The sequence below is a fragment of the Patiria miniata genome, unplaced genomic scaffold (genome assembly GCF_015706575.1).
Source record: "Patiria miniata isolate m_02_andy unplaced genomic scaffold, ASM1570657v1 HiC_scaffold_5, whole genome shotgun sequence".
In the NCBI taxonomy this organism is placed as follows: domain Eukaryota; kingdom Metazoa; phylum Echinodermata; class Asteroidea; order Valvatida; family Asterinidae; genus Patiria; species Patiria miniata.
In genome coordinates this window covers 5,486,523-5,501,398 of record NW_024037072.1, presented here as the reverse complement: position 1 = coordinate 5,501,398, position 14,876 = coordinate 5,486,523, and the positions used below count along the sequence as shown (strand labels likewise).

General features: G+C 37.8%; 1 protein-coding gene across 4 annotated transcripts in view; it reads right to left on the bottom strand.

Annotated features, from left to right (window-relative positions):
* Positions 1 to 1,424: 1,424 nt before the first annotated feature.
* The window catches only part of LOC119740717 (ubiquitin carboxyl-terminal hydrolase 8-like), a 41,064-nt gene continuing 27,612 nt past the window's right edge, over positions 1,425 to 14,876 (bottom strand). For all 4 annotated transcript variants that reach the window (XM_038216099.1, XM_038216102.1, XM_038216100.1 and 1 more), the window contains 3 exons: positions 12,781 to 12,941; positions 9,624 to 9,712; positions 1,425 to 5,687 (listed from right to left, as the gene is read on the bottom strand). In XM_038216099.1, the coding sequence (XP_038072027.1) occupies positions 5,634 to 5,687; positions 9,624 to 9,712; positions 12,781 to 12,941 (304 nt within the window). In that variant the 3' untranslated portion in view covers positions 1,425 to 5,633. The remainder of the gene's footprint in view (positions 5,688 to 9,623; positions 9,713 to 12,780; positions 12,942 to 14,876) is intronic.

Here is a 14,876-nt window from a genome sequence, read left to right as displayed (position 1 = left end):
CTCCTGTAAACAACTAAAGATGAATAAAGAGAATATAAAAGCCACAATTTGTTAATATACATGTTTAACAAAAGATCAAACTTTCAAGTGACAATTAATTGTGCAAACATTAAACAAGCATAATAGGCATTATAAAATGACAAAAAAACGGACAAATATAACTACCAGTGGACAGGGTGTAACCACATAGACAAGTAAATGACAACTTTATCCAGGCATCAACCAATAAACATACATTGTATGTATATATATATGAACAAAAAGTGACTAAATTTGAACCAATATCCATATAAAAGGGTTTTGTTTTTCGCAAAGGTTTTCAAGAAGCATATTAATATGTTATTTGTTGAACCGTCCAGGGTGAATTTAAAAATTAACTAAAAGTCTGTCGATGACAGCACACTCGGCTTTTCTTGGCCTTTAAATGTTAGATTATGATGTTGATATCCATTTCTATGTGAAACTTACCTATTCTAATCATAATTGGACCAAATGGCAGGTTCAATTATGTCATGCATGTGATGATGTCACAGTTATTAAGGATTCTGTTGACATCCGTTGTATAATCAAAGCTATCACAAAAGGTATTTGTTTTCTACATATAAAATATCAAATTCAAGTATGCAGTGATCACAGAAAACTCAGTCTGTACTCATCATGACATCCTAAGGAAAACAATTAAATTTCAAAATCCTATTGTGTGCAGTTTCAAGTCGATCTGATTAACCCTAAACTTCCCAAGTCCTCCAAAATCCTCTTTGCAAAATGGAGGATTCTGCAGGATTGAACATATGGCAAAGATGTGTGGCTGATTTTGGAGGATGCAGCGTGTCAAGGCCAGACCTTGTGTTGTTTATGCTCAGCTGTGCATAAATTTAGGCCTGGATTATACTTTAAATCCTCCACACTGCTCCAGCATGTTACTGGCTCTGCCTCAACATATCGACAGTGATTGCTGGAGGATTTCGCAGGATTGAGGCAGTGGCCACCCCTCCAAGGACCACATTCAAGAAATAACTGAGGATTTTACAGCATCCTAGCAAAAACGCCTGGAGAGTTAGTGTTACTTATAGATTCACTTTAATGCGATGTTTTCTTCTTACAACTTCTAATGTACAAGTACGAAATTTGTTGAAGAGCACATGCAGTACATCTTTAAAATGATACATTAGATTTGATGACATCATCGTCATGACAAACTTCACCATTCTTATTTATACTTTGACCAAATTCAGAATAGGGTCTTTGTTCAGGTTACATTTCATCATGATATGAGCTGTAAAAGTGACAATAGTGCCACCTAGGAAAAAAAAAATGTGTACAATATGGTAGCTTTTTTGGGGTAGGTGGTTTTTTTTTTTAATTTCTTGAAGAGAAGACGAGAAGATGACAAACAAAAAAATCTGAACAAACAAGGCTTTTTTTGTTTAAGTGTCTGAAAGTGTTCTTGAAAGTTTATCATAATCAACAAAATTTGATAAGACATTCATTCTCACACCAAGTCAAACCAAGGTTTATATAAATGTCTTAAAACTGGAAAAAAATACAGGTGAATCATCTTTGTATACCTGCCATCATGACATCTATCATACTGACTGAACAAATACCACAATATACACAATCTGCGACTGAATAATTGCAATAACTTTAATCACTATTTTCCCATAAGGAAATCAACAGCTTTGTCATTACTTTTGATTTTCATATTTTACAAACAAATGGTATTTCATCTTACATATACTAAAATCAATCAAGTGCTTATTCTTTTAACAAAATGGTAAAACTGACAACACTCATAATTCTCACAATGGAACCTATAATGTACATATGAATACACACATAATTTATTTATCAGCGAAATATTAATTTACAGCTTATTGGCGGACCAAATAATGTGCCCTAACTGTATTATTTCGGCATAAATGATGTACCAGGATATGTATTCATTGTATTATATCTACTGTATACCTTAACATATTTTACAACAAATCAATGGTAACAGAGCATCTTATATTAGTATGTTAATTAAATTCTATGATGTATATTAATATACATGTATTGATGCCCATCGGCTGAGTTGGCCTGAATTGCATAGCAGCTATCTGTTTTCAGCCAGTGGAGCCAGTGTTGACTGGTTCAATTATTGATTTAGAGCTGCTGAGCCTTGGGTGATGTTTTAAGTGGTCAGCAAGTTAGAGCATTACCTACATGTACATGTACACCATCTGAATCAGCCAAATACATGGATAACAGAGCAATACAGGCTTCAATTGGAACGACTGAAAACGGACTCATTATGAGCATGTGAAGGATTTGTGTGCTCTCTCTCAGCATTCTAATTTCCTGTCATCATAATGATGTACAGCATGAACCTCCTTTATAATGCACTTAAATTTGAAACTGCATTTAAACCAAATTACATCAATTATTACAGTTTTAAGATATTTTAAGATTCTTGTTTATATATTTTCTGAGTCATTGAAGCAAAGCCTTCAACAAAAGTCAAAGTTTTAAATATTTGTATTAAAAATAGACATGGTTACCTTTTTATGTAGTATTTTTAAAACAAATTAAGAAATTCCTTAATGTAGCATACTTCTTAACAAAAGTTTAAAAGCCTTGATTTATGTTGTTTTAAGGGAAGTAAAACAATCAAAAAGAGGGCCTGCAAAAAGATGTACATATGGTTTACGAGTGGATACATTTTCAATTTGTAAATCTTGCCAATGATTGCACTACATTTATTTCAGACCTTGGCGAAGTTCACATCAAGAATTAACACCCATGGGGGAAAAAAAACAGCTCTCTGTCCTGTACATATCTAGGTTACATGCTGAAACTGTGGTTGTGCAGTATGTGCAGGCTGACACCATCTGCACTGGCTGGAGGTACAAATCAAAGCTTATCTTTCACACCCACCAGTTTATACTCTTTGACTTATAATTTCACCCTTACTTTCCCATACCAATGAAAATTCATCAGGGAATTCTGTGGGATTTTTGCAGAATAGAGGGAGGTAAAGCTCAGCCACTGTGAATTATGTGAGAGTGACTTAATCCATCCTCTTGAATGTTTAAGTACATGTACATTGTGTACAAAGAATGTTACATTAGTTTACTGCAGTGGAGTATTTTCAAAGGTTCAGGAAGGTTCCTAGCAAAACAAATTTAGATTGAAAATGTAGCTTGGCAGCTCTGTTGTGTTTTTTTCCTTTTCTTTCACTTCTGACTTCAGAGAAGCCATCACCATTTTAAAATTGTGAAGCGTTTTTTTTTTTCTGGAATATAATTTTCCGCGCTTTTCATTTACATGTTATAAATTTCAAACTTAGAACAAACATCAACCCCGATCTGAAAGTGTGCACATATTTATATTTATTTAGATTTCCATCAGCCAACATCAAATATAACCGCCAATTACAGGTTGAGTAAAAACACTAAAAACAAATTACAGTATAACTGTGACATCTTGATGACATTATCATTACATGTATCATATTACAAGTGATTTTACTTCAAAAAGTGACCATTTTCATTTATTGAAAGCGCATGAACAAAATAAACAATCAAGTTCATAATTTTATTTATTTCTGTAGGCAAAGTTGCTTAACACTTAATCTTCCAGTTCTTTTCACTTTATCTTCCATGTGTATCTCGTCAACATTGGTTTTTCACATTTTAGCTGATGACATCAAACCAGAAGTAACATGTCAAATGAAATCATACCCAAAATCAAACCTTTTCAAATGCAGAAATGGTTAAACTGGAAAATATACTTCATAATTCTTTTTCAGTTTTTACATAAAAAACATTCACAACAGAATCAGACAGTGTCCAATGAAATAGTTGCACGCCTGATCACCCTGCGTTTGCATCTGGTACAAATGCAAAATCTCTGGAAAAAAAAAAATCTTTTTGATAACTATTATGGACCACACATTTTGGAACAGCCATTTTCTCCATTTAATTCAATAAGCATACATCAGAAGAAAATACTTATTGCCAAGAAATTATAAGCTTCTGCCTACTGCTCATAAACTGGAATGACTGTAAGAAAGGTCCAATGTTTGGATTCTGCTAGGATGGAAAATTCAAACTCTCCAAACTTTGAAAATGTACTTGAACTTTTGTTCATTCATCCGTAATTCTAATTTTACATGTACATGTATAGGTTTTCCCGGCCAATTTCCTAAAATGGTCATTCACTTCTGAAAATCAGTCATTCATTTTCGTCTATATTTGAGAATCGCTGTGAACACGTGTTTCATTTTCACTGCCAGAGCATTCGATTCCATTTCAGTTCAAGCAATTAAGTGATTGAGCAGCACCTTTTGTTTATGCTCATTCAGTTCGTTTACAAGACTTCCTTTTCGCTTTTAGAGGGCGATTTCAAACATTGCCCATTCTATTTCACTTTCAGTTTAATGTTATGTGATGCAATCTACTATTTTGAATGAGAAAAACGTACTTTTGATTGCACATTCACAAAATTGTATGCCCGAACTCTGCACGAAAAGGCATGCTTGCGTAAATGAATGCACAGGTAATGTAATTGGCCATCTGTTTCTCAAAACTGAATGCAGGGACAATGAAAACGATTGAACTTTCGTTGAATTGAAATGAGACGTGCATTCATATTCAGACGAAAATGAATGACCAATTTTCCGAAGTTAATGAACATTTTAGGAAATTGGCCGGGAAAACCTATATTATAAAAAGTATGTAAATGAAAGTAAGCTACTGTTTTTAAATGCTTGTAACAAGAATAATAATGCAATCTCCATCAATACCTTTTTTATGATTTAATGTGCAAGAAGTTTGCAAGAGATGTGCAAGAGTTGTAAAACATTCACTCTTTAGTCATGTACAAACCAGCCCTTTATCCCATAATGCTTTTACATATATGCAAATTTATAACACCACAACATCAAATGTTTGGATAAATGAATGTTCTGTAATTATATTTACACTACATACTGAAATATGATTACCATAATTAGAAAGTATTGATGACATACATTTTGACATATTTTAGCAGTACAATTTGATCTTCATTTGTTGTCACGTGTATTCCCTATAGTGGGAAAGATAAATGTGAGGACAACTAAACTTTATGAAGAGTGCCTGCTCTGAATGCAATGGCAAACTGGTTGAATATGCATGAGGCAGTATTATTCCATGCATGAGCTTGGGCTTCAGACTATTCTCGCATATGATTCTGACGTTGGTTAGTGTTATACATTACAAAGTATTGCAACATCTGGTGTTGTTAATTTAGTATGTTTATGACATCAGACTGTTTTCCATGAGCAATTAGGTAAGTGGGGTGTTTAAATCTTCCAGTACAGGGTTACATTAATTGAGCTGTGTAAATATTTGAAAACTATGGATCATTTTATTCCTGGTCTCCATTTGAATCACGGTCAGGTTTCATCAGGTTTCATCACTCTTTTCTTTTAAAAAAAATGTTTATTAAGAATAAAAAAAAAATTGATAATAACGATCCAATAATACCCATTTTAATAGAAGTTTACCTGTTCTGCATTGCATACAGTTACTTGTATTAACTTACAGGGTTAAATCTTGAAGTTGATGAAGTGTTACTAGCAACATCACATAAACTGCAATGAAGTTCTATGGAATAAGCTGGTCCATTGAAGAATAGAAAAGGATGTAGGCTGCTGCACTCTGTAAACAACAGAAAGTAGAATGGATATTCAGTTACTGTTAAGTATAAATGTTAAAACCTAAGAATGCTAAAAGAGAACCGTGATTTATTACTTGGTTCCAGCTACCTCCTCATACTTTGAGATACATGTATCTTTTATAGTTACCCAGAGTTCTACACTAGCCTGAGAACTGCTGCCTTGGATCGTAGTATTCAAATTGTACATGTACTAGTTAAAATTAAAGGGGCAAAATTAAGACTTTACAGCATCAAAGTTTTAAAATCGTCGAAACATTGCTAATTCGTTAGTTTTTTTAATGCCACAAGGGGGGGGGGGGGGCCTCGGATACCCCACTGCCATCAACGTGGATAGTCTCAGGCAGGATATTAATTCTTAACCCCTTACTACAGCAACCTGACATCACTGACACTTATAATCATTCTTTGGTTTGCCGGAACATCATTTTACACCCACATGCTCCCTGATATGCAAATTCAATGCAGGCTGCAGAGAGAGAGAAACTTCACTAACAAAATTGTCTTTTTGTGAGCTCTGGTCACACACTTTATAAAAAGTAATACCAGCAAGTGTGTAATGCTTTGCTCACAGATGCCAAATCATTCTGGCCTCTTTCATGCCATGATTCAGCTAACAAATCCATTACCAGGGCCTGGTGCTACCAGCTCCCAACAATCCACACAATTTGGACACAAGACAAATGGACCGTTTTCAGCAGAAGGTGGGAAATGTGCTGGATCGATGTTCAGCTGATGTTCAGATATGTCTAGCAAGGACACCATCTCCAGCGCCTTCTCATCATTTCAGGAGGTATGTAAAGAGGTGAGTGGTTTGATCATATCATCTCCCATCAGGACTTGACAGAATCATCCCCTTCCATCTGCTGTCTTCAAAGAATCTCTGAACAAACTTTCAGTCAAGTGGTTCTCCTCCTACCTAAAGGAGGGGACCCAAGCTGTGTCAATAGGCAACAATTTTGAGTGAATGAGGGTGAATGCAAGGTTCCTGACTTAAGTTTACATTTAACTTTAATTGAAACATTACATTTTGCGGGAGTAAACTTGCCGAATAGCTTCCATACACGTAGTGCCCTCAAAGGGCATTGAGATTTATCGGATGATGCAATGCGTTAAATAAGAACAAAAATATTAGGACAGGATTGCATCCTACGACATCCATGCAGCAGTTTATGCAGATGATACATAACTGTATGTAACTGTAATTGACCTCGATTCAGCCAAGAGAGATGAGGCACTTCATAAGATGTATGGATACATAAACTATGTATGATCTACTGCTAACAAGCTGTGCCTCATATCTCAACAGTGTAAAACAGAGTGACTGCACAAGACTTGTCGTTTGTAATCATACCAACAAAAAGGCCAGCAAACAATCCATCCAAAAGGGTCAGCAAGGACTCTGCCAGTTATAGTTGATCATAACCTACTTATGACTGACCATGTCAACAGGATCTGTGTTCATCTTTCTCAGCACTGCATGTATTGGCCATCTTGATGATGACAGCTGAACTGCATTTATCCATGTCTTTGTTACATCTAGGCTGGATTGTTGCAACTCTGTCTTGTACAGACTCCCCTAGTCAGAGATTTACAAGCTCCAGCGAGTGCAGAACTGTGCAGTGAGGAATCCCTTGATTGACTGTCAATTAATCAATGCTCCATACATGAGATCCTGCTGCTCAAAAGATCCTACATAGGAGAGGACCAGACTAGATCGCTGAACCACTTCATGAGTACAGTCCTCCACATCATTTATGTTTGACATCCGTAATCTGGTCCAGCTCATGTTTTTACTGTATTTTATGGTGAACAAGCATTCATGCATGTACGGCCTGGAAGCTCTGGAACCACCTTCAAAACTCCATACGTGCTGCAGACTTGCGGTCAACATTCAAGAAACTTTTAAAGACTCAACTTTTTAAGCAATGATATGTTATTTGCTGACTTTTACATTGTGATGAATTACTTGCAATACATGTTGCTACCTGTGTTATCAACGGACATCTGACATTTTCAGTGAATTCAGTGAATTTTCAGTGAGAGCCCCCCCCCCCCCCAGTAACCCCTCCTTATCCACCACTGAGTGAGACATGTTGGTGTCTTCCTAAATCTGTTAACTTCCATTTGTAGAGCAACTTTTTGTTTCAAAATGCTTAAAATGATTTCTGAGCTTCAAAAATTATACTAAAAATCTGTTTGGGTGAGGGGGGGGGGGGGCGGGAGTTTAAATGGGGTTAATGATAGCTTTTTGTTTGTGCACCTGTCTATGGTAAAAGGTGCCATTTTCGGTACTTCAATATTATTATTAGTGTTATTATCGTTATTATTTTCATAAATTATACCATTTGCATTTGGGAGACACTTAAGCATCAGAAGTTATACCTTTGGGGGACATGTGGAATTAGGGAGACATTTCAATGTCTCACTAATGCCTCAGCTCCTATTTAGAGGTACAATTTTAGTGTAGCATGGCTAGATTGATTGCTTATGATCCAATTCGTGGGGGTAATATAGTAACATTGGGGTTAGGGGTTAGGAAAGTCAGAAAAATTATTGCGCACAGGTCTACTGGAGTGTATCCCTAATGGTAATTTTTTTCGGTTATACTATTATCTTATGATATTATAAAAAGTCTTAATACTGTACCCCTGATTATTTTCCCCTGATTATTTTCCCCTGATCGTTGGAGTTGTCAACGTAAGTTCATCTTTTGTTGAAAACGGTCCTCAAAAGTTAGTGTGTGCTTGGTCTATGGGATAGCATTATATTATAGGGACAAGGGAAAGACAATGCCTTGTTGTCAAACCTAATGATAAATACAACTGTGCAGACTGAAAAGTTAATAAGATTCAACAGATAAACACAACACACTTTAAATATCCACATTTTGTCCGTGTCTCTGTGTACATGAATTACATACACCCCAAGGACAGACAGACAAAGGGAGAATAACAGATTCTTTGTTATCCTCGAGAGTTCATCTTTCTTTGAAAACGGTCCTCGATCGTGAGTTTGTGTGCTGAAGTCTATAGAAGAGTGTTGTATTATAGGGACATAGGGACAGACAATGTGTGCGTGTTTATGATGTAAATTGAGGACAAACATGTGAAGCATCATCGGGTAATTGAGGACAGGAGTCAATCGAGGACAACCTCGATTAGAAAACGTGTACAAAACCAATGGGAGCTGTTGCAAAAAAGTTATGAGTATAAACAAAAGACCGATGATGAGGAATAGAAAATCCACGATTTACACCAACAAACCTGGGTGTGTTTGTGTGTACTTGTATGGCTTTACAATAGAGGACAGATGCACAAAGGGAGAAGAAGAGATCCTTTCAGTCCTCGAACAATGGGTCTTTTGTTGAAAACGGTCCTCGATTGTACGGTTACATGCATGTGACTGGACTATGGGAGAGTGTTATATTACAGGGGCAGATGGGAAACACCGTAGCATTGTCCTCAGGCATGTGAAACTTCAAGACTGTGTGTACTTACAAATGTACATATGAGTACACACATGGTACTGAGAACAAAGAGCGACAACAGGGTCAATGGTACCTGCAAGTTGGTCTTTAGAAATCTTGGTACCCCACACATGCCACAGCAGAAAAGCCATAGCGTTAGGGATTTTGATAGAAAAAAAGGAGAACAGTAGTAAGGAAGTAAAGGTGGACAATAGTGGGTACTCCATAAACCCAATATGTACAACTCCTTGTGCTTCTGCATTCAATAGGAGACGTTGAACAATAGCCGACAATAGGGTCCCCAATTCCCGAGAGGTCCCAAATTTGGATTCGTGTACAAAACATAAGGGATGTCTTCCTAAATAGTTAGTGTACAAACAAAAGCGATCACCGATTGAAGGCAAATATACTCTTGTGCGTGTGGTGGGGGGGGGGGGGGGGGGTAACGTACCTTAATGTTACTTTGCGATGCATCATGCACTTCATGATCATCAAACTTGTACCAACGGTGGTTGTTGACATTCAGACAACAAGCTGTATCTAGTGAATAATTAAACAAACAGAATTATTATTCTAACTGAATTTTAAATTTATCTATACATCTGTAACAAGTACTCTTCATATCACATAATTTCAGCGATGTGTTACATGGCAGTGTCCTAGCCAGAGTGAAATTATAGCGTAGGGGTTATTTGGTTCGAGAACTAATGCGAAAGTGGCTAATGCGAGAGTGGCTAATGCGAGCCTTTTTATGGCTTAAGAGCTCTCGAAAATTTTGGATTCTAGGTGCTCTGTGGTGCAAACGGAGGCGAGTCCTGGCATCTTTCCCCTGATTTTTTTTAGCAGAAGTGTTTAGAATTATAAGAAATTTTGTTTTATTTGTTTCAAATACATACTCTTGTTCTTGTTAACTTGTGTCTGTTTTCAAATTTTAGAACATGTTTATAATGTATAAATTGTTCCAAGATCGATGCTTTCTATTGTTTAATCATTTTTAGTAGTTCCTCAATGTTTTATAAAAAGTTGAGATTTAGTTTATCAATATTAAGTGCGCGAAAAAATCGCATGAACATTTCATATTCATGTAACTATTCATTGAATTCAAGTTTGAAGTCAGAGTTAATCAATCTAAAACTAAAACGGGGAGTAATTAGGCCTGCATGTACATTGTACCTCCACGTCCAGCTAACACTCGTTTTACTTTTAGTCTCATGAGTCCTGTCTGTCCGACGTCCGAAAATTGAATCACGCGGTCCTCTGAGTTTATCCCTCCCTTTTTGCATGTAATGTAATTCAGTCCAGTTTCAATTTCAAGAAGCCTTGTCGCATTGGCGTAGCACTTAGCTCAGATTTTAAATTTGTAAATAAAACCATCGGCAGATCGGCAGGAAGAGAAATTGTAAAATCATGGAGGTCTCAAGACAGAAAACATTTGGGGACTGCAATTTCCACATGCTACAACACAATTTGAGAAAGAAATCTCATTTTTGTTATGTTAAAAAATCTAATTGTAGATAATGACGATGTGAAATAATCACCGGGAATTGCTTCCTATCCTGGCCGCGGCCCGGCCCGGTGCGGGCCTGCGCGCGACGGGCTACACGAGCGAACTACACGACCAAACTTTTCCTCAGTATTTGAGAAAGCAACGCATTCCTGGAGCACTAAAACAAATTTGCTATGTTGCAAAACTTGCTGATTGGTATTTTCCTAAGAACAAACAGATCCCTTTTAACCATCAAACTTATCAAACTGTCAAAAATCCTAATTTTCGAAAGCGACATTCTTCGAAAAAAATTCCTCACTGGCGGCCATCTTTATGGACCGATCCATTGACATCGAAGGGTGTATTAACCTTTCTTTGGAGTTTTACATCGTTTCTCGAATAAATCCTTTACGAAAATTATGTTTCGACATATAATAACTTATTTTTCAAACAGGGATATGTTTTGGACTCCATTATAAGTTGTAATTTTGAAACAGCCTAAATGCTGGTGAACTGACTTTTAGAAAGCACACCTGATACCGCAAAATGGTGTGGTCTACAGAGCACTCTGTACGTGACCTTTTGGTGACACGTACGTCCATGCGTAGCGCTGGAACTAAGCAACACAAAAGAGCACATGCTTATAGCTTTCATAGCGAATGTTCATATGAATGGCGCGACATCACGGTAGGGTATCGTACGGGGTACGTGCGGTTGGATCTTGTTTATTTTTTGCTGTGTCATACGGCCAGTGCACAATGTTCGAAGTTGCCGCACTTGTATACGAACAAACGGAAGCAACTATTTTTTAGCGCTATTTATTGCCTGGCTAGAACACTGGTTACATGTAAAAGCAAAACCCATACCAGGGGGAAAGGAAAGTACAAATCTGCCTCTTCAAATGCACTACACAGTGTGAGATTTGTAAAACCTGTAAAGCATACTTTAATCGTTTCCTTTTTGTTAATTGACAGATATGAAATCTACATGCAGAAAAAGAAATCTTAGATCAAGAATGACAGCAGATGTCAGTTCTTTTACAGGTCAACTTATGACATCTACTATCACAAAGATGATAAAAAATATCTCGACATAACTGTACTCAGTCAAGTATCCAGCTTGATGTCGGGGGGGGGGGGGGGGGGGTTCAGAGTCTCTGGTCCACTGAGAACTAATGGCCTGATTCTACTAGCCAGTAATTATTGGTAAAGAACTTCTACATATGCCATATATTGCCTTAGACGGCACTAGCCATTCAGTCAGATTATTTTCCCACAGTATTTTGTGGTCATGCTGTCCTTACATGTCCTCTTTTTTCGAGCATACAGACACTGGATCCACATGTATGCAATGGGAGGGGGTGCTTTAAGGGGAAGTTCTTGTTTGTAGCATCGGTAGTCCTCACTAGTAGAATCAGCCCATACTACTGTGGATGGGGGGGGGGGGGGGGGGAGGGGAGGGAGAGAGATATACTGCGCTTGTCCACCACCACGAGAATTATTACATATGGGCAATTCCATGGTAACTCACGTTGAAGGGTCACTGGGTCCTGGAACAGCCCAATTGGGCCACAAAATGCGGAAAGAACATTTAAAAGTAGGATATAAACATCCTCACAACAAAAACGAATTTTGGGGTCCACTTTTGTGACCCCAAAAGTTGAGCTGTTTGGGTGCTAGTTGTGATATCATTCGTAAAGTGTTCGCCTTTTGCGGACGTCGAAGAAAATATATTTTGTGCATTGGTGATTGGTCACCGCTGTTTCCGAGTCAAACGTGTATATCGTACAAACACTGAAACAGGGATTTTCTCGGGAATGGTAAGACATTAGGTTAGTTTCCTTTCGACCAGATGTTTGAAATAGGATAAGTAAACAATCCAAAACATGACATTTTTCAGGGATTTCTGGAGCTAGTGCCCCCTTAAGTAGTCTATGGGGTTTGAGATACAGACCCAAGAAGAAAGACAAAAGACTAAAACAAAGACTTTCCTACAACTTTGCCAAAATATCACAGATATACAAATACACAGAAGAATATCAAGGGTGCTAAAAACAGAACAATAGCAAAGAGTACTGAGAAACTAAACACCAATCAAAAGTAAACTACATAAAGGCACTCACAATGTCCTCCATCCATAGTTCCAATGTGGTTAGAGACTGCATATAAGTAGTATGGCTTGGGTGGTTTGGGTCCTCTTGTATAAGGTGACATGTCCATGTTATGCAGAGGGAAATCAACCATAGTCTGAAGCTTCTGACGCCACATGCCTTCATAGTAAAATCTAAGACAAAAGCAAGATGATAATAATAATAAGTCTTATATAGCGCACGTATCTACCAACAATTCAAGGCGCTAGATAGTCTGAAATGGTACATAAACTCATTCTAGTTGTAGATCCAATGGGGCAGCAGCCGACGCACAGCCCCTTATTTTTCCCCATTTAAATTTTTTTTTTTAGGTACACCTTGTATTTTTTCCCTGTTTCTTCTGCTGTCAATTTCAAAGACAGAAACTTTCGTCCACATACATGTAAGCAAATATATGCCTGGTTTGTGTGGTCAGGTTTCACCTCCATTTTTGGTGAAGCCCCCCACGCCCCTTCTATAAATACTGGATCCCCCACAATTCAATCATTAAATGTAGCCATTGATTGTGACCAATGGTTGAATAAGACATAAGCCATTGCAAAAATAATAAATACAACTTAGCTACATACAGGCCCGGATTAAATTCGAGGGCCTACGAAAAATTGAGGGCCTACGAAAATACTACAGTGTGCGACAGTGTGTGATAAGTCACATATCACATCATCATGACAAATAATATTTTGTTTTTAAGTTTCAACAGTTCTCTCTCTGAATTTTGATTTTTGGAAAGCTTTAAACTAGCTAGAACATAGCTGACTGTGTTCCCATACCGCGAACCTCAATACATGTATACTTTGTAATAACTCATAGCTGCATGAAACTGTACCAGTACCATGGGTTTTGTGTCCACACGTGCGTGTGTTATTATAGGCCAGGCCTATTCGTGATAGTGTCTACTGATAGCTGCTTATTAAACACGAATAGGATACACCTGTTGCCAGGCCACGGCTGAGAATTTGTCAGCGAGCTGTTCATTATAGAATTTGAAAGTCAAGTATATACAGTCAACATGTCGGATGGATATAAGAGAAAGCATGAGGCGGGTCACGCGAAGCGTAAGAAGAAAGAGAAGCAGGAAGAATCACTGAGCCGCATAAAAGGTTCGTTGCTGAATTTCGTGAAAAAGATTCCTGAAAATCCCGAGACTGCAGTTAACACCGATGAAGCATCTGACGCTGTAACTGAGGAAAACCAAGATCACGATGTAGGTAACAATGGTGGCGGAGTAACTGAGGAAAACCAAGACCACGATGTAGGTAACAATGGTGGCGGAGTTACTGAGGAAAACCAAGATCACGATGTAGGTAACAATGGTGGCGGAGTTACTGAGGAAAACCAAGATCACGATGTAGGTAACAATGGTGGCGGAGTTACTGAGGAAAACCAATATCACGATGTAGGTAACAATGGTGGCGGAGTTACTGAGGAAAACCAAGATCACGATGTAGGTAACAATGGTGGCGGAGTTACTGAGGAAAACCAAGATCACGATGTAGGTAACAATGGTGGCGGAGTTACTGAGGAAAACCAAGATCACGATGTAGGTAACAATGGTGGCGGAGTTACTGAGGAAAACCAAGATCACGATGTAGGTAACAATGGTGGCGGAGTTACTGAGGAAAACCAAGATCACGATGTAGGTAACAATGGTGGCGGAGTTACTGAGGAAAACCAAGATCACGATGTAGGTAACAATGGTGGCGGAGTTACTGAGGAAAACCAAGATCACGATGTAGGTAACAATGGTGGCGGAGTTACTGAGGAAAACCAAGATCACGATGTTGGTAAGAAGTCACAATGTTGGTAATAACATTGGTGGCAGCTCAGTGCCAAAAATGACTGCTGAAATTGCAAACCAACATGTTAGACAAAATGAATCATATGAGAGTCAACCAGAACCTGAACAAATACCGCAGGCCAGTTTCAAAGGTGATCCTCCCAAATGGTGTTTAAAAGACCGTGTCTTAAGGAGCACTTTGCAAAACATATCCCTGACTAAAATTTTCAAGCAGATTTCTCACAGTATGGTAGGCCATTTGGCGAGAAGATAAGGTACGGGAGTAAAGAAT